At 34.3% G+C, this 25,194-nt stretch overlaps 1 protein-coding gene across 1 annotated transcript in view; it reads left to right on the top strand.

The window, feature by feature from the left end:
- LOC136032626 (uncharacterized) overlaps window positions 1–25,194 on the top strand; it is an 87,347-nt gene that overhangs the window by 16,291 nt on the left and 45,862 nt on the right. Inside the window, exons 5-9 of the mRNA XM_065712899.1 lie at window positions 4,255–4,397; window positions 8,786–8,920; window positions 13,409–13,612; window positions 14,744–14,898; window positions 22,570–22,715. Of these exons, the coding sequence (XP_065568971.1) occupies window positions 4,255–4,397; window positions 8,786–8,920; window positions 13,409–13,612; window positions 14,744–14,898; window positions 22,570–22,715 (783 nt within the window). The remainder of the gene's footprint in view (window positions 1–4,254; window positions 4,398–8,785; window positions 8,921–13,408; window positions 13,613–14,743; window positions 14,899–22,569; window positions 22,716–25,194) is intronic.

The following is a 25,194-nucleotide window of genomic DNA, read 5'->3' as shown; positions in this document are numbered from 1 at the left end:
TGATCAGGTGTCAACTTAGTAACCATCCTCAATTGTCCTCGAGCTCTATTCGGTTCGGCGACCTTTTTATTGATTTTTCTGGTATATTCTCTTATATTTCAGGATTTTATCCCCACTTTTTCTGAGGTTCTCTTTTCTTAAAGTAGATATTTACTTTACTCTGTCATACTTTCTTTTCTTTCGTTCACTTGACACCATATATTGTCAATGTTTAAATTCAACATTAAATTATTTTGATGGTGACTGGCGAGTAAATATTCCAGTTTTCACGCTGGCTTAAATCTTGGCTAATTTTAGTGTGATCTGGCTTATTTTTTGGCATTAACTCCTTTTCCGGAAGGAAACTTTTTTTCAACAGTCCATACATCATTTTAATCCAATAATTTTCACTGCATATAACAGAGCTATAATCTCTGTGTGCACGAAAGGCTCGAGAACTTAAGGCCTTCGTCCATCAATTCTTCCAAAAGGTCCAAGGTTATGTTTTCGGAGATTGCGTTTGGCGCTGTAACGTCACAAACCCACAAATTTTAAATAAATATAAGACGTGGTTGGTTTTACCTTACCGACGAAGGTTGATATTGGTGAGAATAAACCTATTTGGTTTCTTGTATCCTAAAAATAAAAATCCATTCAACATTGGAGAAGATCTTGGATTACTTGTTGCTATTAAAATGGTTGAAGTACTACATGTAAGTGAATATGGCGATTATATTCGAAAAATTCCTTTGTCAAACGACAATGTTTCGAATAGAGTTTCTGGCATTAACAAGGACAAATTATTGCAACTTAGGAGAAGAGTTAAAAAAAATCAATTTATTTGGACGAAGCGACTGATATTACTAAATTGGATCAGTTGCTAGTATATGTCAGGTACATTTATTAAGAAAGTGTGGAGGAAGAATTTTTATTTTGTCGTCCTATGAAAAGACTACAGGGAAATACATACATTAGAAAATTGACAAGTTTTAAAAACTGAGGGTTTTGAATGAAAAAGTTGCTACTTTCCCGAGGATGGGGGGGGGGGGTAAGCGCCGGCTCCCGAGGAAAAGATTGCATGAATACAAGATTTCTCTAAGATGTGAAATTTAAAATAAATTGAATGATGCACAAATGGTGCAAGAGCGACGACGGGCAAAAATATTGATTTTTAATCATTTTTCCAAGCAGCTCATTTATTTCCAAGCTGATCATATAACTTCATTTATAACTCATCTTCCAATAATATAACTCATGATAACTCATATGATCATATAATTCATTTTTCCAAGCTGATCATATAACTGTTACCCACTGCCTTATTCACTGAGAGGCCCTCGCAGCAAAAAATTTAGCACCAGAATTGAACAATGGGCTTCAGGATGTTGTTTAGGTTTTAGATTTTATTAAGAGACAAGCCCTTAACAGCCGCTTATTTTCTAGTCTCTGTAAGGATACGGTGCGGATCCCAACTACAAAACTTTATTGTTACATCTATAAGTAAGATGGTTGTCAAGAGGACAAAGTTTGAGAAGATTATTACTATTAAAGGATGAAATCAAAATCATTTTTACCGAACGTTGTTGTTTTTTCAAAATGACTTATGGCTATCCAAGCTGTGTTATTTGTCAGATAGCTTTTCAAAATTAGACGATCTCAACTTGTCTGTTCAAGGAACAATTGCGATATATTAACGTCGAATCTTAAAATTAAAAGTCTTATTGAAAAGATCAATATTTGAAAAAAGTAGGAATTTCGTTCGAAATGTTTTTCGGTATCGACAATTCTATAATCGAGAGAAAAATCACTGTATAACTTTTATTGCAAAACTAGATCACTTAAAAGTGCTGGAAACATAGTTACGTACACGCTTTATATTTAATATTGATTTTAAAAATGTAGCTAGATTACAATTTCCAAAAAGGCCCTTGATTGAATTCTGAATCAGAACTAGAACTGAATTTCCCACAAACTCTGGTATGACGTTAAATGTTCTTCTGCCATTCAACATATTTATGTGAAGTTACTTTCACTGCTTTAACACTTATTAAATAGTTCATCGCAATATCGTCCAATATCGTCCCAATATCGTCCATCGCTAAAAAATGTTGAAGAGGTCTTATGTTCAGCAGTGTCAATCATTCCACCAAAATTTAATTTTGTCATGCAATAAAAAACAGGCACATCTATGTTATTAAATTTTTTACTTTAATTTTAATCTAATACTTACTACTGAACGACTGCTTTCAAATATATTTGAGCGAACTAAGAGTGTCAGAATTCCCTTTTATTCATGCTATTGTGAAAAATGCATTATTTTTGATGAAAAATAGGGCATATTATTTTTGTAACTATATTAAATACAGTGTAATTTTTACACTGATTTTTGTATGTTTCCGAACAAATTCTAAAACTATATGTCATCATAAGTATATGTATATTATTATCTGATAAATAAATTACCAAAAAATACTTATTTATTTCTCTTTTATATTTATGTGGGGTCGCCAGGAAATTTGCAATCATAAATGGGGTCGTGAGTGAAAAGAGTTTAAGAAGCCTTGCCCTGATTCAATTTTGAATAATTTTGTTATTTAATTTTTTTTTAAATTAAGAAACAATTTTCTAAAATACTGCATGCTTCAATTATTTTATAGTAATGTAGCCTTAAAAGAAAGTTTGTTAAAAACAACATATCCGAAAATGTCTAAAGTCCAACTACTTTTGGCATTGAAAGAACTAGAAAAAAATGTTTTCAAAAAATTAGCATAATTTCTATTTGAAAAATCAAATATGGCCTAAACAAGGTTTGAAGCCTTTTTCAGCTTCTTGAATTGTATAAAAAATCTTGTGCACCATTTAGAATAGGCTGGTACACTAATGAGGAGCTGGTGATTTACTTGATTGAATTGTACAGAAGTAATAAAATTACATGGAAAGAAATTTTGGCACACCGAAACCTTGATAATCACTAATTACTTTTCATACCACTCTCGAAAACAACATTTATCGTCCCCTTCCCCCTGAAGCAAGTTTGAGCCACTTTGTGCAAAATCAAGCGAAAATGATAGTGAAGACTAAAAAATAAGCCATATAGTACCAAAAAGATATACCAAAGGTATACTAAGTATAAAGGTGTAGTAGTACAAAGATATACTAAAGAAACCTGACCCGTTTCTGTGGATTCTTGAATTATGCAGGCTTATCTTAGTTTGGACATAATTTTTGAAGAAATCTAATTTCGGCTGGGGTAAACCGGGATATAGGGGGTAAATTCGTTTTAATATTCTATTATATTCTATATAATAGAATATTATATACAATATTCTATAATTCTATTTAATTCTATAATTCTGTATAATATTCTATATAATATTCTATACATATTCTGTTATAAAATATTATAAAACCATCGGTCGTAACTAATTCAATTCGTTTTAACATTCTATTATATTCTATATAATAGAATATTATACGTAATATTCTAAAATTCTATAATTCTATATAATATTCCATATATATTCTATTATAAAATATTATAAAATCATCTGTCGTAACTAATTAAATTCGTTTAATATTCTATTATATTCTATATAATAGAATATTAAATATAATATTCTATAATTCTATATAATTCTATAGTTCTATATAATATTCTATATATATTCTATTATAAAATATTATGAAATTATCTAATATTCTATTATATTCTATATAATAGAATATTAAATATAATATTTTATAATTCTATATAATTCTATAATTCTACATAATATTCTATATAATATTTAATATATATTCTATTACAAAATATTATAAAATCATCTGTCGTAACTGATTAAATTCGTTTTAATATTGTATTATACTCTATATAATAGAATATTATATATAATATTCTATAATTCTATATAATTGTATATGATTCTATATAATATTCTAGTTCTATATATATTATATTATAAAATATTATAAAATCATCTGTCGTAACTAATTTGTTTATTACTAATTGTCAGTCATTCGTTCCCTGGTTTTATATTAAAGAACAAGGCTAAGTCAATCTTTTGCTACATTTCTGTTCCTTTTTTTCTATATATATATATATATATATATATATATATATATATATATATATATATATATATATATATATATATATATATATATATATATATATATATATATATATATATATATATATATATATATATATATATATATATATATATATATATATATATATATATATATATATATATATATATATATATTTTACAGATTCAGAATATCGAATGAAAAGAAATTCAACAAGTCATTGGAAAGGATCAAACTACGCTCAACGGCCTTGTGTTCTTAACCTGGAAACAGGAAAAGCAGCATGGGGCCCCATAGATGACAGCCGGTGCAAAAGATCTCCTAGGGTAAGTTGAAGAATTAAAAAAAATCAGTAGCATGTAAATTAGTAGGCTTTGTTCGTTGTTAACTTTTTTTTATTTTACGCAAAAATAAATTAAAGCTGATTTAAGCTTATCAATTTTACTTCAAACGTTCTTAAATCTTTTCGATTATATTTTTTTATGAGAAAAATTGCTCAATTGACTTTAAAATATTCAAACTTGTTTTTTTTTTCTATCTTGAAATTTTGAATTTCAATCTTTAATGTAATTTTTAAACTTTGTGTACAGTAATTGGAACCAATCACTTGAAACTATCATCGTTTTGAACCTTTGTACATCCTTATTCTTCGGGAAATATTTATCAATTTCTGATTTATAGCAAGGAAGTCATCAAACAATTGAAGTCGGACCATCTACCAGCCATGCAGTGTTTGGTAAAAAAAAAAAAAAGATTCTCGCTTCAAGTTTACGATCAGACAGCTTAAAATGAACTGCACTATCGTTTTGTTCGTCCGCGGACTACTTTTCTGAACTTTTGTCAACTGCAAAATAATCACTCCGTGCCTTGGATATTTTACTTTTTACATCTTATTTGCTTCCACCATCTTTACTAATAATTAATTTTAAAAACTTTTTTATGAAACAAGTTTTTCAAAGAAAAGTAAAGGGCTCCATTAAGCCAAAAATGAGCAGAATTAAAGTCAAATAATCTTCTAAGCGTAAAACTGCAACAAATGACTGTTTGTAAATAAATGGAACTAAAAATGAACAGAAATTATAATAAATAACCGAGTCAAACTCAAAACGAGCACAAATTAACATAAGTAGGGCTGATAATCCCCATGCCTTTTCAAGACCAGAACATAATTTGCGCAACAAAAATTTTGATTGGATTTGTTTTAGGAAATGATGTGCGGGGGGGGGGTACCCCTCCAATCACTTTCGACTATTAAAAAGGGCATTAGTCCTTTCAATTTCCAATCGAATGAGTCCTTTTTGAAGTCTCTACGACAACTCCATCTATATGAAGTGTCCTGTTCTAAAAAAAGAAAGAAAAAAGATACATTATGCCCACATTGCTCTTTACTTAGGCAGCACTATTGCGCTGCCTATGATTCTACCCAGGAAGGTCTAATCAAGACATTTATTCCGGGATGGTGTAAGACCGGATAGAAGAATTTTTGTTTGAAAGGGGGGGGGGGGGGATTACCTATATTTGTAATGCCAATTTACGAGTCGGAGAAATTTTTCGTAACTTTTCAGGAGAAATAGTCTTTTTACCTGTATTTTTACTAACAATCTACTAGTCTAAAGAAACTTCTTAGGTCTCTCCATCCTTGATACGACCTTGATACCTGATACCCATCCTTGATACACAATTGAGTCAAGCTACCTGCTTGATTGATTTTATCGGTATCTAAATTCTCTCTTCGCCCTCGTTTAATTCTAGTCTAAACAAACCAAAATTTGATTCAGTTCGGAAGTTAAACTAAGAATTGAATTCAGTTTAATAGTGAACCCCCAAAATGGGATCAAGACTCAGGCCTCAAATTCCCATTCCCTCAACATCTCAAAAACTGCTATGCTTAAATTACGGCTGGTTTGGCGATTGATAAATTGACCTCCCCATCCTTACGATATATTTTGCCAGCTGTTGGTTCTCTTCTTCCTTTATTTTATCCCCCAACTTTTAATATTGTCGGGCGCCTTATCCTGGCGGGGTATTCTTCTAACAGATGCCTTCTTGTTCTGTCACCAGGCATCTCACACTTATTGGCAAATCTCCTCTTTATTCGGAATACATGCTTTCATGCATTTACGAATATTTTTATGACCTGTGTAGTGGCTTCAATTTACTCGGATGCGGGGGAGGCAAAACATGGGGGCATATTTATTGTTTTTTTTCAATTCTATCAATGACAACACCAAAAAGGTATTTTTCAACGAATGTTCTCCTCAAAAAAGATATTTTGAAAATCTAGGGGAGGGTAATCTAAGGGGTAGATGCTCCCCACCCTTGCCCCCTTCAAATAACAGTTCTGTACTTCTTTGACCATTAGTTTATCCGACCTTTTCAATCGTAAGGCGTGTTTAGTCAGGGTGGAGTTAAACTTAGAAAGTAACTCTATCGTCTCATTACGCCCAAGCTTTCCATGTCAATTTTCTTCTGTCCTTCCAATGCTCCACCTTCTCACCACCGCATTGCAGCAGCAATTGGGCTATTGCAGCAGCATTTATCTTTTTTAGCAGTTTTTCTCTGATATTTTATATTTTTGGTTAATTTGGTTGTTTTCTTTTTTCAAATGGGCGTCTTTGATCGACCTAAATAATTTCTGAGACTCCACTGGCTAATCATGGTAAAACATAAAATCGCGAAGAAAAGAAGAAAACAAGGACAATAAACAGCCAGTGAATTTTTTTTATTGTCTGTCTATTGTTACCGGCTATTTATTGTCCTTGTTTTCTTCCTTTCTTCACGATTTTATGTTTTATAATTTGGTTGATCTAAGCAGAATTGTAGCAATTGCAGCAGCATTGCAATTGGGATAGAATACTCAGTTCCATAACATATCCATAATCTTCAGCCTTAGCTGCACCATCTGCCATTTGATTACCTTCAGTCACAGAGTGCTGTGGGACCCACATCACGGTGATTTAGCTTCCATTGGATTTGAAACATTCAGAGTTTCATGGCAATCAATCTATCTCTTTTGTCGGCTCGTGGCTATATTCCGTTATATTTTATCCGCTATATATTAGTGGCTATATTTTGTCGGCTATATATTAGTGGCTATATTTTATCCGCTATATATTAGTGGCTAGTTTTGTCGGCTATATATTAGTGGCTATATTTTATCCGCTATATATTAGTGGTTATATTTTGTCGGCTATATATTAGTGGCTATATTTTATCCGCTATATATTAGTGGCTATATTTTGTCGGCTATATATTAGTGGCTATATTTTATCCGCTATATATTAGTGGTTATATTTTGTCGGCTATATATTAGTGGCTATATTTTATCTGCTATATATTAGTGGCTATATTTTGTCGGCTATATATTAGTGGCTATATTTGTCGGCTATATATTAGTGGCTATATTTTATCGGCTATATATTAGTGGCTATATTTTGTCGGCTATATATTAGTGGCTATATTTTGTCGGCTATATATTAGTGGCTATATTTTATCCGCTATATATTAGTGGCTATAATTTGTCTGCTATATATTAGTGGCAATATTTTGTCGGCTATATATTAGTGGCTATATTTTATCCGCTATATATTAGTGGCTATAATTTGTCGGCTATATATTAGTGGCTATATTTTTTCGGCTATATGTTAGTGGCTATATTTTATCCGCTATATATTAATGGCTATATTTTGTCGGCTATATATTAGTGGCTATATTTGTCGGCTATATATTAGTGGCTATATTTTATCCGCTATTTATTAGTGGCTATATTTTGTCGGCTATATATTAATGGCTATATTTTGTCGGCTATATATTAGTGGCTATATTTTATCCGCTATATATTAGTGGCTATATTTTGTCTGCTATATATTAGTGGCTATATTTTGTCGGCTATATGTTAGTGGCTATATTTTGTCGGCTATGTATTAGTGGCTATATTTTATCCGCTATATATTAGTGGCTATATTTTGTCGGCTATATTCCGCAGTGGCCTTAAGTATTCTTGATTAGTGGTTAGGATGTAAATATTTCTTGCCTTAGTTCCTGTTTATGTTAGTCAATGCAAGACATTTGTGTCAGCAGCCTGCTCTGTACTGCACATTTTTGAAAAGAAACTAACAAACTTTTCGCAAGGAGTCCAAGGCGATAACTAACGATCGCCTTTGTTGAATCTAGGACGGCTGTGTGTAAATTACCTTTCCAGCACCTGGCTTTCTATCACATCGTGAGCCATCTATATAATAGACTCTGGAGATACTCGAATTTTATAATTCTTTTTACCTCTTGTTCGCCTCTTTTTAGAACTTTTCAACTTTGTAAATTTCCTGTGGAGTAAGTTCGTGTAATTAATGTAAGGAGTAAATATAAAAATAAGGAATAAATTCCTCTTTTTCTCTTATATTTTCTTGCTCATTTGTTGAATGTCATTTGGTCCTCTTATGATCTATGAGTTATTTCAGCTAGTCTGACCTGTTGAGCAAGTAGAACGGAAAAATTGTGAATGAGAATTGTCTAAAACCATAACATTATATTTTTTCTCATTACAGGTAGGAAAGCGTTTGCCAAAATAAATTTTATAAATTATCTGATATCATAACATTAGTTTTTTTTCTCATTCCAGGTAGGAAAGTGTTTGCCATTTATGTAAGAAAGTGTTTGTCAAAATATATTTTATAAATTATCTGATATCATAACATTAGCTGTTTTCTTATTCCAGGTAGGAAAGCGTTTGCCATTTTTGGAGAATTTATCTTCTATTTTGGCCAGTCCAGAAACGATCACAGCCGAAGATTTCAAAAATGTTGCCAATCACATATCAGGCCTCGTCGATTTTGCACTCAAAAGTGTACAGGTGAGTCTAAAGGTATCTCAATTTACTTTTTTTCTATAAATGGTTTTAAAGCTTTTTTAGCGTTAACAACAGCTTGAGATTTTTTTGTTATATACTTTTTTTGTGTAGGGAAGGGAGGTAATGATAAAAAAATAAATCCTAGTTTATAACTCAAATAGGAAGTGCCCATAAATAAAGCGAAACTTAGGATGTTGAAGGTTTGTGGAAGAGCTCTGCCCCAAGATCCCCTGCACATGTCCTACCCAAGAGGTTGCAGTTAAGAAAGGCTTAACTAAGGAAATAAGCTTTTGCCCAGACATACCAAAACCATTTGCTCACAGTTATAGTTTCCGATGAATTCATCCTTACTACCCAACAAGGTCAAACTGTCCTGTAAGTTGACAGGACAGACCTCTACCCCTTCTCAGGCTCATTTAACATGACCACATCTACAATATCATCCACAACATCCCTTCCCAAAATAGATGTCTTCCGAAAAATAATTCTCTCTACCTCTATAGAGTGGGTTGTCAAACTAGACTTCCTCTTTGCAATTCTTTTGTCTTTCTTACATTTCCTTAGTCTCGTAGTTCGAATAAATAAATCACCAGGAGATTGAAACACTCGCATTATGTTTCTCAAACTGAAAGCAGGGTTAGGGCTTATACCTCTCAATATCTGGAGCACGCGTTTAAGTAACAGCATTTCCTTTTTCTGGCAAAAAAGATGCTTGTGATAAATGAATGCCCTAAAAAGCTTTCCAGCGAGCTTCTGTTTGCTACCATAATAACTTCCAGATGAGCCTGGAAATTTATCCCTTTGATCATCCTGCAGACCTCTCGAGTCCTCTCGGCCTCTTCTGTATTTTATTTGATTTGATTTAATAGTTTACCGAGAAACTCCCGATAGCTAGAATTCCTAGAACTACATCTTGAGTGTCTTGAGTGTAACCCTACAATGGGTTGCGGTGATTGCTGTGAATCTAGAAATCGGATATCCTTACGCTCAACATGTATCAGTAAACTAGTAAGAATTAAAGCCAAACAAATTGAGGATCTCTAAAACAAATACGAAAATAATATCCTCGTTCGGTTATCTAAACTCCTAAACAACTCGATACAACATGATACTTTACTGATACAACGATACGATTTACTGATACGATACTTTACTGATACAACATGTATCAGTAAACTAGTAAGAATTAAAGCCAAACAAATTGAGGATCTCTAAAAAAAATACGAAAATAATATCCTCGTTCGGTTATCTAAACTCCTAAACAACTCGATACAACATGATAGTTTACTGATACAACGATACGATTTACTGATACGATACTTTACTGATACAACATGTATCAGTAAACTAGTAAGAATTAAAGCCAAACAAATTGAGGATCTCTAAAACAAATACGAAAATAATATCCTCGTTCGGTTATCTAAACTCCTAAACAACTCGATACAACATGATACTTTACTGATACAACGATACGATTTACTGATACGATACTTTACTGATACAACATGTATCAGTAAACTAGTAAGAATTAAAGCCAAACAAATTGAGGAACTCTAAAACAAATACGAAAATAATATCCTCGTTCGGTTATCTAAACTCCTAAACAACTCGCGATGGTTAACTCAAAAATTGCCACACAACAAGACACCCAATATCTCTGTTGGACCTACAATACAGTCAAATAAACAAAAGATGATAATGCTCTATCCAATATCTAATTCTGAATAGGGATCAATAGGTAATGTCGATAATGAGGGATATTCACGCCGAAGTACAGCTAACAATCACAAAAAAAAATATAATGTTTTATAAATAACGCATCTCACTTCAACCAAAATCGCTCTTTGCAACACAAATGAGGAAAGACTGTATTAGAAAAAGACACAAAACCACAAGAAGAACGCAAAACACGAAGATACAAGTACACAAGAAACAAAAATTACTTGAGGTACACATGAGCACACAATCACAAAAGTATTGCATTTGGGTCAGCTGGACTAAACACCCCACATACACAGGGCTAAACACCAAAAACTACACAGGTAAGTTATGCTGCTTCCAAAAATCTAGTATTGGTACCTCGAATATTAATTCTTCAAATTTTTTGCAGATTCGATTAGATTGCAAAAACGTAATCTCTAGTACGAGTGATTCCACGAATAGGGGAAGTTACTCAACTTCCCAAAATAAAAAATTTGTCCCCCAAAAATTAGTTATTGAAAGCCATTGTAAAATCTATTAGTTTCCTCTAACGTAATCTCTAACCCTGAAAGTCATACCAAATAGTCCACGGAATTCAAATACCGAAATCCAAAATCTAAATTCCAAGCCAAGTTTAAACGCGTTGTGCGTCTCCACCTACAGCCCTTTAACACCAAGTTTTTGACGCGAGGAAATATAAAAATCATACAACTTTTCATTTTCTTGATTCATGGTGTGCATTTTTTTTTGACAATTTAACACTGCTCTAAAGTTTACCCCTGGTATACTTTCAAACAATAAATTTCTAAAAACTATCTTTCTATTAGGATCTAAATGTCACACAGTATTCTCCTGCCAACCTGGAGTAAAGTCATAACAATATTTGTTCTCAAATTCAGTCTGAGCAATTTTAATATGCAAGCAATAACCATCTTCCTGGTGGTTAGCACATTCAATTAGCGTTCTAAATTTTCATCCAGCCTGGGAGAGAGCAACAACTTAATAAATTTTCTCTAGTATCATTCAGTCTAATCAAATCTCAACTTGATAACCACAGCTGCGCTCCTGGTAGTATATTCAATTAATTCCTTAAATTTCCTCCCATTTGAAGGAAAAGAAAATAATCTTTTCCGTTGGACATATTCTCGGCGGTTATGTTCACTACCTTAATCTTCAACATTAAACAACTAAACAATGACAGGTTTCAATTTTCCAGCTCGTCAAATAGTCCTTAAATTGCACTAAATCTTTTACTTTTTATTTTTTTTTTAATTTGGGGTTGGGAGGCTTTAATAAGAACAGGATCCAATTTTTAAGATAGGCCAGTCATTTTTTGAAAGAAGATGAAGGGGACAGTTAGGGATGTATTTTCAGTATCTTTGGGCTATTGTTATTATAGACTAACAACTGAAATCTGTAACTTCAAAATAGTTTTAGAGGCTCAATGCTGGTCACTAGTTTTGCTGCCCATGTGGGATTCAAACAGGCGCTATTTTTCATTAAAACTCGCTAAGAATCTCAGGGGTTTATGGTCTAAAAAAACCGCTGCTACCAGTAATGAAGCTAAGGGTCCCTACTTGGTGCACTCTTTTAGAGAGGGGAAGTTTAAGGTAAGCATAACCGATCGAAGGATATAATGTGGAAAAAGAATATCCCTCCAAACTCCAGTATGGACAAAGCCTCTTTCCAATGTCTGAGTGTCGAGTTCTGGAGGCGAATATACCAGCTTTTAAATACTAGCATCTATTCGCTAGTAGTTAAAAGCTACATAATTAGGGTAAAAATTACGCCAGAAAACCCACTGCACTCTACGAATAAAAAAGAATTGAGGAGTTTCACGTAGCAAGGATGGGGTATCATGCCTGCTGCATGCGGTCATGAAAAAGCAGGACATACTAAGCACTGTTGATAACTTAATAGCTATCTATACAGTAGGGTGGTAAGCTAATTATGCAGGCAATTTATTAAGCAGGACAACTGAACTGAAACAACATTTAAAATTCTTATAGAAATCAGCTATCAGGAAATCAGTAACAAAAATTCAGGATATCAAAATGTTCTAACATTCAGAATGTTGAGAACGCTTTGATCAGAATGTTCTAATATTCAGGATAGCATCATTTTTTTGTGACATACGAATAAAATTAATTTTAATCAGTTTAATTAGTTCTAGTTTAATTATTAATTTAATTATTTAATTAGTTTTTAATTATTTATTAAATAGGTTTAATTTGTTTTTATTTTGTTTCTTGTTGTCTTGTGATGCTGTTTTCTGTACTCTCTTTGGATTGGCGAGCTCTGTCTGTTGAGACCAGTTAGAATCCTCAAATTATCATAAAACTGAAGTTCACTATTTCATTTCTAGAGTGTTTTTTTTAGGGGGGAGGGAGAGTCTGAACTCCAAGATTATCCTGCTGGTGACTCCATCGTAATTAATATCTATATTAAAAACACAACTTCGTAGTGGAAATTTTCGGGATTGGATTTGTGACCGGCTAAATTGAGATACCTTACCTGACTTATTTAAACTGCTGTAGATATTAGAATAACGCTAAGAAAATAGAAATCGAAAATAAGTGGCAATTTTGTTGTTTAAATTTGCAAAATACTCAAGAGTCTTGTTTGGAAAAATCTTCACTTTTTTCCTACAGACTTTCAACTGATAACGGCATTTAATAGGCTGACTGCAAGCTTCTAATGGGGGTTGGGTCTACGCTCAGAATTCCTACCAACTATCATAGGTTATGTTCTTAACTATCCCCAGGTTTAACCAGCCTTTCTTGTAAATAGGTTGCCAGTGTAATGGTGTCAGAGGTTAGCGATTTGCTTGAAGTCGACGACAGAGTGATGCAAGAGGTCCCTGGTTCAGCAGATTTAATCTTACAGTCTTTGGAGAAACTGTCTCGTCAAGCTGTCATTCTTCCTGGGTCAGTTTTTTCAGTGAAATCAAAAAATTTGGTATTGGAAACTAAAGTTCTCACCAGTAGTGAGGCGGTAAGCACAGAATGTTTTTCAATTACTCAATAACCGGAACTCAATAGGACGAAACTCAGTAATAATTTAACAGTCTCCAGTACGTCAAAATATATTGCTAATTCCCTCCCCCCCCCCAAAAAAAAAGTGATGAAGGCACTTCGTTTTTTACTGAAGTTAAAGATTAATTCAAATAAAATTAATTTGATTTAATTAGGTTTTCCTATAATCAGTTGCACGGGAACCCTTCGTTGCACTTACCTTGCCGCAGATACTGGGCACAATTCCCGGAGGCAAAGTTACCAACCCCAGCATAGCTAGCCAAACTTTAATCTATTTATACTACAAAACCTGTATTAGAGGATTTTTTTATGGATAGGGCGACATGAAATTTGAAAAATCGTGTGTTCTTAAGACCAATATTTCCTGAGTCTCATTCTTGTTAATATTGGGGAAAGTATTATTTGCACTTGCCTTCTAACATATTACGCTCAAGCTCCGGAGGCACAGTTACCAACCTCAGAGTAGCTACCCAAACCCCAGCTTTTTTAACAACGGACAAATGCATCGGTATTTTATTGTAGGAAAGGGAGAGGCTTAAATTTCGAAAAATAGTGAGATTTTAATACAATGGTTTCTGCAACTTTTTTGTACCAATACCAGATATTTACTTTTACCTAATGACACATATTGTGCTCAAGCTAAGGAGGCAGGGTTGTCGACTACGGTGTAGCCAGCCAAACCTCAACCTGTTCATACAACAAAACATATATTGGAGAATTTTTATGGAGAGGAGGGCCTCAAAATTGAGAAATAGTATGTTCTTAGAACTATCCTCGGAATTGTCTTCATAACAACTAGACCGGGGCGTAGCTCCAGCATTTTATTGGGGAGAGGATCTACATCTAGACCTATATTAACAAATTCTCCAAATTATTGGGGAGGCAACTGCTCCCTTCCCCCCCTAAACAATGCCACTGCAACTAGAGAAGAGGATCCTTTGCTGTCCCTTTACCTCTGTGTAGACTTCACGGTATACAACTCTTAAGCTTTGTTAAAAAGCTAATGAGACAATGTGATCTTTCTATGAAGTGTATCAATATTTTAGTGCTAATAAAGCATAAGTTTATGCTAACTGTTCTTTATTTACAGGATAAGAGTATAGAATTTCTACCATCCTTTGATTCTGATGAAAGAACAAGCAGCGCCAAGTTAGTCATTCCAGAAGACTTGGTCCAAAGTTTTATTGAAAAAACAGGTTCTGCAAGATTGCAGTTCCTTTCATTTAAATCGCCAAAGCTATTCAGGTACTTTAAGCTATAAATAATCTAAAATTATCTTAAAGTATAAAAATTATATAAAAATTAGGGTCATGCTCAAGGCCGGATATAGGCTAAAGCTTTGACGCATTTAGGCCGAAGTGTTTTTGCTGCTCCGGTTTTGTAAGACTTACGGTAAAAACCTCGAAAATTCGAGGATAGTGGAAGTACTGAACAGAACGCAACTGATGAGCCAAAAGGAATGAAAGAGAGACGTTATATCGAAGTCTCGGCTGCCATTCTTGGGAGACATCTGACAGTTTATAAATGGCCACGGAATTCCTGTGTTGCTTTAAAATCACTTTTTTGTGAAAAGGTAGCGCAGCGGCGGAGTGAACCTGGCACTTTCTGCCAGTTTTTGTTAAGAAAAAATCACTAAGTGATAATTTATTGCGCCCCCTGGCATTTTGTAATCCGAGGCCTGAACCTGGTGGGCCTATTGGTAATTATGGGTCTGGCCATGCTTTGTCTTCCAGTAAAGTCTTGGGAATTGGAATTTTACATAAGCTACACACGCTTATTCTGAGCATACGAATTCTAGAGTCTAGAGATCAAGTCTTATTGTTATCATTCATAACATACCAATTTTTCTTCCATTTTAATTTGAGTCCCTAAGTACAAGGTCTTGTCCATGGGGAGGGGCTACTGGTTTAAACCCCCTCCCCTTCTCCACTCCAAAATCTTTGTCTGACTCGTAAAAATTTAACAAAAACGTCTATAAACAAATCTTTGCTGTGTTTTATAAAGTTTGTTTTTTGTAAACCCTCTACAGAATAAAAATAAACCCTCCCTTTAAAATTATCCTGGATACGCCCTTGCTTATGGAACAAAAAAATTCCACATTTATAGCTTTTCACTTTGCATGCTAATCATTTACAACTGACATATAAGCTCATAAACTGGCGACTACCTCAACGCTGGTGAGAGCTTTTAGACCTAATATTTATTAGTCTTAATTTTAGTAGTTTTAAGTAGTTTAGTTTTAGTAGTGGATATACCACTATCAGTGGTGGTTCCAGGGGGTGGGGATGCTCCCACCTTTTGAGGTGGGCATTGTTCACTTTTATTGCAGTTTTTGCGTACATTTAAATAAATAAAAGTTATCAAAATTACAGGGAGCCTCATCCAATTAATAACTCCTGAATTCATCATTTGCTGTTTTAATTTCGTTATAAAGATGTCATATGGCATTTCTATTACGCTTTGATTAAGGTTAAGCAGAACACAATATGGATATGCAGTATGACACACGATACAATACACTATAATAAGATACAATACTAGTCAGATACAATAGAGAAATACAAACTGCATACGTGGAAACTTTTCAATTTCAGAGAAAAATATTCTGTAAAAAAAGCTACTTTTACGCTTTTCTATGCTGTCTTTTTTTCTTCATCATTCAAGCTGCTGGCTGATTTTCTTTTTCAGCTTTTCCCTAGGTAGGTGTAGTTGTCTTCCTTTTTTTTACATTATGCATAGATTCGAGTTTGTTATTGAAAAAAAATATCTTCATTGCTTTAGTATGTTTGATGGTAACTTTCTTGTTCGATGTGTTCCTTGGCCAATCATTAATCTTTCTTGGCCGCAGAGCTGATGGAGAACTATTGACAAAGAAAAACCCATTGACGAGCAGAGGAAACTTTCAAGAACAATAAACTGCAGACGTGGAAACTTTTCAACTTCACAAAAAGAATATTCTGTAAAAAAAGAAAAAAAAGGGACAGATTTTGTTAAGAATAAAATCAGACATCCCATTTGAGAGAAACTTGAGCATGAAGTCCCATGATTTTGGTTTGTTTAAGAATTATTTGGCTTTAATTTAAGTTCTAGGTCAAGCATCGTCTATATCTATGTCACTCATTTGCCTAAACATACTTTTCTAGAGTTGCACATAGTTTTTTTTTAATAATATGCTTGTGAAAAATACTATTCGATCACTTGGTGTTTACCTCCTGGGCCAAGAAAAATATTTGTTGAAGGATGTCGTAGAGCTTGTTCTATGTTATGAGTTAAGAGCATCATAGCTCTTTATGACTGACTTGACTGATGCTTGATATGGCTAGTGATGTCTGGCATTCTGGAAGAGGGTAATTTGGGGAGGGTGACTGTATGTTGTCTTATTCATATGCTTTGTATGGAGGGTCAATAATTGATTCTGTTGGAGTGGGCGATATAGTCGGAGCTTCTATACACGGATATCTCGGAGTATTGGCAAATGGGCCTCTTAGGCTTTCATTGTGGTGAAAGTGCTGGTTTTTATGAGAATAGATCTTCTATTTTGTTTCAATATGATCCTTATTTGCTTGTCTCGATGCATGTCTGCTATCTTTATTATGCTAGACAGCCACATTTTGCCCAGGATTCGGGCTGGAACTGCTTGGTCTGTGTGCAGAGGATTGTAGAGGTTCTTTGACTTCTTTCCATGATATATCTTGCGGTATACCCCTGTTTCTTCTGAAGCTGAAAGAACGTACAATGATTGATAGTTGATGGTGAGAGTAGTTGGTGAGTTGAGTAGATGGCGAGACATTTGATGGTGAGATCAGGGAACTGCTGGTATTAAGCTATTCCTATTAGGAACGCAAAATCATGGGAAAACTAAACCATAAATAGAGTTGTTTCTTTTTTTATCAAATGCGACTTAAATCCTCTTGCTAATCCGGGTATAGTAACCATATTTGTTTCAGTCTATACACCCCCGTCCCCTCCTCAATTGAGTCAGCTGAAATAAACTTGACGATGAAGTCTACTCACTCTTTTATGAATATTTGAAACAAAACTGACTTTTAGAGTGTATTATCTGAGTTGTTTATAGCTCAATTATCTGAGATTAAAGTTCAACATGCATAGCAGAGTGGCAGAATATCGATTACTCCTGTGTAGGGATGGCGAAGAAAATGAGTGAGCATCGAAATCGTTCTTCACAACTACAGCGTTCGGACTTGCCTATAAATTCCAATAAATTTCTATATTCTAATGTACTCCTATAAAATGCCTATATTTTGGCTAAAATCCTATTATTCCTATATTTTTGGCTGAAGAGCAATAAGGACATTGCTCATGATTTACAATTTTTATTTCTCTTTAAGTAAGCCAAGATGTGCTTTTCTTTTTGCTTTTGACTCTGTTGTAGAATGTGCAGTCTTTCGGTGTAGATCGATAATTAATTACAACTGTTGAGCTGTTTGAACTTAACTAATGTTTTGTACTGGGCCTAGTAAGCTGCTTCTGCCTGGGCTATGCTGTTGTGTTGACTTAGTAGCCTATGTTTTGTTTTTTGTCATGTTGGGTCGGTCCGAAATGAGGAAAGATCAGTATACAGGCTAGCAGTATCTGCTTAATGAGACTGGAGTTCTTGCGACTTATGCGTTTCTGGCCTGAACGCTATTTTAAAGGCTGATGCGAATACGGCCCAGTTTTGGACATATCTTTTTATGGTCTTTTAATCTTGGGATGCTATTTTGTAGGTGATGCTTGGTAATTAAGTATGGGGCCTACCAAGTTTAATAGTTCATGGCTTGCTAAGACGGATTGCAGCGGTAGAAAGATTGGCGAATGGTGTAAGACTGGGAACTACCAGTACTCGTTCTTTTGCAAACTCTGCTTGAAAAATTTTGTTTACACAGCTGGGGTTGCTCAGGAGTAAACCAACATGTGCGATCTGCAGAACACAAAGCCGCAGTTACTGCTTAACTACATCCACTATAGCTTCACGTGAATGGACAATCTCGAGCTGATGAAAAAACCAAGGATAAACTGTTAGTTGGTACAAACATGTTTTGTGAGCGTGATGCCGCTTATAAAGCTGAGTTAATATGGGCACTTCAGACGGTATAGAGTTTCATGTCTGCTAACTCTTCAGACCATATTGTCGCAACCTTCCATGCGATGTTCCCCGGTAATATCTCCGACGGAATGTCCCTATGTGTGAAGAAACTCATGTATCTGATCACCGATGCGCTGCATCCTTACTCTAAGCAAATGCTTGTGAAGGACATTCAGTCATATCTTGTACTAGAATATGACGAGACAACCAACAACGCTGGTATGAAAGAGTTACAGATACATGTTCAATATTGGTCCTCGTATGGAAACGAAATCCAGAGCAGACTTTTATGCACAAAGTTTATGGGCCACGCGACAAGTGATGATCTGTGTAGGAAGATTATGTCAGCCATTGAGCAGAATCAGCTGCCACTTGAAAAACTGATCACGCTTGGAAGTGATGGACCAAACGTCAACAAAAGCGTTTGGAACAATTTCAATGCCAAAAAAAGAAAGTGACGGGAAAGGGAATGTTGAATATTGGTGCTTGAAACATCCATATAATCCATAACGCTTTCTTGAAAGGTCTTCAGGTGTTTGGAGAAGAAAGTTCCGACTTTGTTATTCTTGTGCATTCATTTTTTGACGGCTGGCCTTCCCGTTGTGAAAACTATTGAAAGTGCCAATAGAAAGTAAGAGTGCCAGAGAATGCTTTCATATAGCATGTTCTGAGCCGCTGGCTGACGATCAGACGTGCCCTTGCTAGAATCATGCAGCAGTTGCCGGCAATCTTAGAGTACTTCCTGAACTTCATGCCGAGAGAAAAAAAGCTGAAGAAACTTCTGTCCACTCCCAAATTTCTGAAGATTGTGGCTTATATCAGAAGTACGACGATGAAGGCCTAACTCGAGTTTGTTCTAGCCTCTGCAGAACTGTTCATAAGTTTCACCCAACTGTTCCAGAAAGAAGAGCCTCTCATCTGAACTCAGAGATCAAAGGACTAGTTGTGACGCTTTGCGGACGGGTCTTTACTCCAGATTTCATGACCGAGATTGAAAATTTCTCACCAGAAATGTTGAACCTTGCTGAAAAATTTGCAGAAAAGCCCATAGTTTCAGAAAATGTGTAACAAGCTCTCCGTGAGAAAGCAACACTGAAATACAAGGCCATTTTCATTGTCAATGTACGAAAACATTTTATTGCGGGCATTCGCCATATTTTGAACAAATGTCCTCTGGAAAGGATGGTTTTCTAGAGGCTTTACGCTTTTTGAGTCCGATTAACATGAAGGATTCAAGGAGCATTGCAGACATAGCGGATGTGGTACGCAAGATTGCGATTGGAGCAAGCTCAGACGTCGCCCAGGCTGAGTGGATGCTTTTGCGAACGGAAAATGGACCCCGTGAGGATATTACTCGGATCGATCATTTTTGGAGCCATTACTTTGGACTGGTGAATGAGCGTGGGGACAGCAAGTACCCATAACTTACCAAGCTTATCAAAGCAATGCTGACGTTATCGCCTGGCAGCGCAGATGTTGAGTGTGGGTTATCGTGTTCTGGTAGGATTCTCGGTGAAGACCAGGCATTAATGTCTGAACGCGTTCTGGATGCGAGATTCGTGGTATATGATACGTTGAGACTTTATGGAGGAAAGCCAGAACGGTTTGTTATTACAAAAGAACTGTTGAATCTTGCACGTTCTGCACGGTCTTGGTATCAACAATATCTGCATGAAAAGAAAAAAGAAGAGCTATCCGAGAAGGAGAAAGGAGCTTTTGAAGAGGACAACAAGTGGAAGTTGCAGGAGGTACACGACAAAATGAAAGAAATAGAAGACTTGGAAAGTGAAAGAAAAACTTAGAGCATCAGAAAAAAGAGAACAGTAGCAGATACTCTACTTCAAGAAGTGACCGATAGAATGAAGAAGGCTGCCGGGTCCAAGAGTTCCATAGCCATTGCCCTAGCTGTTTCTTTGCTCGAAGGTTCTGTGAAGTCCAGAACAAGTGAAAGTGAGCAGATGGTGGAATCTGCGAGAATGGAGCAGTCTCTTTCAAAGAGAAGAACTGACCTCATATCGAAACTGATGCCCAAGAAGCAGCAAGAGTGATTCCAGGTAGTTTACCTGTATCAGTCAATTGTTGGCACAGTATATGTATATGATTAAAAAAAAAAAAAAAAAAAAAAAAAGCAGAAACTCGAGAAATGACGAATTTACGTGACCAGGCATCCCACGCAATCTACCACCGATCTGATCCCGAAGCCTTCCGAATCCTATATTTGGCTATGTTTGGGCTCGGGAAATCCTATATAAATAGGACAGAGCCTATAATTTGAAACGAACCAACCTGTCCAAACCCTGCAACTAGTCATTTTGGTTAGTTGCGAGCTATTTAGCTGTAATTGAATTTTTGGTCAAACCTCTCTTGGTCAAAAGAAATTTTGGTCAAAGCTGATTGTGCGTAACTCAGCCTTTTGACCAAGTAGACTCCTCTAGAACTGCACATATTTTTTTTAATAATATGATTTTAAACGATATTGCTCAATCACTTGGTGTTTTATCTCCTGTGCCAAACAAAATTTGGTTTTGGCTCTTCAAAGGTATATTATAATTCGGAATTTATGATTTACGGAGCCTCGCTGTGGTACGACGGAATATTCATATTCCTGTGCTACTAACTTCGAGACTGGTAGTTGATCAATTGCCTCACCCTTTTGTTGGGATCTTTTTGTGAAAATTATGTGTTGAATATTTTCTGAACTTAATTTAGATGTTAATTTGAAGAGGAGTGTCTTAATTTGATGTGTTTCTTCATCGTAGATTTTGAAGGTGTTCTATGATGTTCATTTTCTTTTCTCTAACCCATATAATTCAAGAATGCTAACTGGATTTGTTCAATATTTCCACTTTGGGACCTTGGAACACGTTGGATTTATTGCCTGATAGAGGTGTGGCAGAACATAAAAAATTATATTTTTTTGTAACATCAAGCGTTGTACCAATTAAACATAAACACAAAAATAAAAATTTTAATTATAAATTTTAATTAAAAATTTTGAATTTTTTAATTAGTTTTGTATGTTTGCTACCGACTGCTAATTTTACTAAAAAAAGCCATTTTGCAATTTTTTTTCTTTATTCAGGTAACCATATTCACCCAACATTTGATTTTTGACCGATCCATAAGAGTTTACCATCTCTAGAAAAAGAACCATACTCTGCTAGAAAACAGCACCAGAGCTATTTTAGTGGCTTGTCTCTCCAGACGGTTGATTTTGAATCCAAGTCGCATGGTTGTGGGCATCAAGCCATGGCCAATTGTAGAAAGAGCCAAGACAGATAGCCCAATTGAGTGAGAGGCAAATCTGGCGTTAACCCCTTGTTAGGATTGTATAAAAATGATGTTAGTTCATTTGTTAATATATAAGTCTATCTCCATTAAAAATATTTTTTTTTGTATATTCACGTTGTAAAAACATTGACAAAACATCAATCAAGAATCAAGCATTGATTATCCAAATCCTTTACGGAAGTAGGTATTACAACATTTTTTTGGCCATTGCAAAAACAAAATGAAATAAAAATTAATCTATACGTAACATATAATGCTCTGTAAATTAAACGTTATGCACACTTATCAAAAAGATTTTTCAAGCTATCAAATGATGCCAAAAAGTTTACTCCCAACCACCTTTATCTGCTACTTTTCATCATATTTCATAAACCCCATAATATGATTTTTAAATCCTTAAGTGATTCACACTCACCCTCTAAACGAAAAATGTTCGTTCAGACACGTACGCACTTGACATTTATAGACCAGTGTTTTACCACCTTATTTTTAGCCAAAACTTAAAATTTGAAATTTGACTTATGAATTTGTTTTATCAGGGGAAGCAAGAATCAGACGGTTTCGAGTTTTGTGGTCTCTGCTTCCATTGGGGGTGCTAACGTAGCGAATTTGAAGAATCCAATCAGTTATTCTATACCTACTGACAACCCTGAAGGACATTTTTGTGCATACTGGGATGAAGAGGGTAAGTCTCTCATTTGATTAGGTTATTAGGTAAGCATCTAAGGTAAGTCTCTAGGTTATTAGGTAATTCGAATTTGATTAGTTGAGTTTCTTTTTGTTTATTCTTGTTAAAAGGGAGCAAGTGACCAAAAATATTGACTTAAATACATCTGTCAGAATGATTGTTTAGAATTTTATATTTACACTTATGAACATAAAACAGTTCTACCAACGAGACAAGTTCTACGAATATTATATTACATATATTATATTTATTTATATTCATTTATATTTATATTATATTTACATTTATTAATATTTAGAATTTTATACTCACACTTACGGACATAAGCAATTCTACTATCAACACGAATTATTTGAATATTATATTTTATATATATATTATATCTATTTATTAAGTGTGCATAACTAGGCTCATGTGTTTATATTCCTTCAACTAACTAAGTTCGAAACGGATTAAATCTCTTCACTATCATATTGTAAAACCTTAACCTCTTATTCCTCTTTAAGTTTTTTTCAACTTATTTGGTTTTGTTGCTATGATCATGAGAAAGATTCGAAGACTTTTGTGGGAGGTTCACCATGACCGCGTGGAAAGAATGACCAATGACTTTTGGGGGCATTTTCAGTGAAATTAGGATTTTTGTCCTCTAATGGCACGGATAGCAGTTTACATGAGCTATTCACGGGGAAATTTGACGAGGTTCAGGAGACTAACAAAGTACCGAAAATGTGAAAATTTGTTTCAACTTCAGTATATGTGTTTGATAAATGTGTCCTTAAGTTTATGTATGATCGCTTGAACAAGGAAAATTTTTAAGCGTATCTTAGATTGAATGTTGTCAACATGGCTTAAAAATAATTTTAAAGTTGTATTTTTTTTCCTTTATTTAATTTTAAATCTGACTTTATGCAATCACAAAAATTCCCTGGAAATAAATTTAAGAGAATATCTTCGTCAGTCTATTAAATCAAAAGTCTGTCTAGTGCTTGGAAGCTGTAATCACAGAGAACATGAAACATGGATCTCGTCAAGTTTCCTTTTAAAAAACTCATATAGGTTATAACAAGTTGATTATAATAAATGACTATGTATTATTATATGTATATATTTATATTATATCTTTATATATGTATATGTTATACTATATAATGATTATGTATATTATATAAATGATTATGATCATTGAAATATCCGTACAAATACATTATGGTTACGAGTAGACTATTCAAATTTACTCACCTTGGTAGCCACTTAAGGTTTATTTAGTTAAGAATTTAGGTTATTAACAGATAGTTACATTTGGCCTAGTTAGGTAATTTAAAATATATATAAAATATGATTTTATTTAATACTATGGAGAGGATTCAAACAACTTATCTATATTCCTAAGATAAAGAAAAAGAGATGTGTCTTTTTGCGCTAGAAGTTCGGAACAGATACAGTATCAAAGGGTATTCAGTATTCAGTATCAAACAGATGCATTCAGTAGCAATGAACAATAAGTAAAGAGCGGCTATATCCTCAGTAACCAAAACGGATGATTTGAAACAGCATATACATAAAAAAATCCTACTTTTAATGTTAATTCCAATTAGGTGAAATTTTTAAGTTTAGAATCATTTAATAAAAGTTTGTTAGACTTGATTGCCTGGCCTTTGGAGTGTACCGAAATTATTCTGTGGTATAACATCTTGAGAATCCGACTTTTTGACGCTAGCATCGTGTCGATTATTGGCAGCTCTGAATTGGTATTCACTGACTTCTGCCGTAGGGATCCATTAAAGATCCTAGATATTTGAAAAAGTAAACATATTTAATAAAATCCTTTTCGAGCAGGAAGGGTGTGTCTGTGATATTGTGTGTTCTCGCCATCTTTTTTTTTTTTTTTTTTTTTTTTTTGGGCTGAATTTATGGAGGCCAATAAATTTATCATCATATCTTGGTACCTGTCAATGATGATGAGGATCCAGTAAGAATTACAAAGTTAAACAAGGCCAAGGCCAGGGGCAGGACGGGCCCTTGTCTTACTTAAAGATTGTAAATTCTTAGAAGAAGTACTAGATATAGAAATTTCCTATTAAATGGGCCCTTAAATACATCTTCACATCTTTTTGATGTTTCACCGCCAAATCTATGGGAATTTAGAAGTTTGCAATTTCGATTTCTATTCTTCCGATTTTTCTTTATTTTGCCTCTCAAAATCTATCTATAAATTTCTCTAGCTACATTTTTTATTGTTATGCACAATTTTCTGTTAGCTAACGGCAGTAGAATTTTCAGTAAAATCACTTATTAACATGTATATTTTTTTTTGTTCAGGTGGTTGAAAGATATATTAACCTATCTACCTAAACACCTGGCTATATCGGTAACTTTCAGCGAATCAATAATTTTTATATATAAAAGCGATCGTATGACATTTTAAAACGGGAACCTCTGGCCGAGCGAGTATATTTCACTAAAATGGTGACGGATT

The sequence above is a fragment of the Artemia franciscana genome, chromosome 11, assembly GCF_032884065.1.
Source record: "Artemia franciscana chromosome 11, ASM3288406v1, whole genome shotgun sequence".
Lineage (NCBI taxonomy): Eukaryota > Metazoa > Arthropoda > Branchiopoda > Anostraca > Artemiidae > Artemia > Artemia franciscana.
This window is presented reverse-complemented; position numbering and strand designations above follow the sequence as displayed.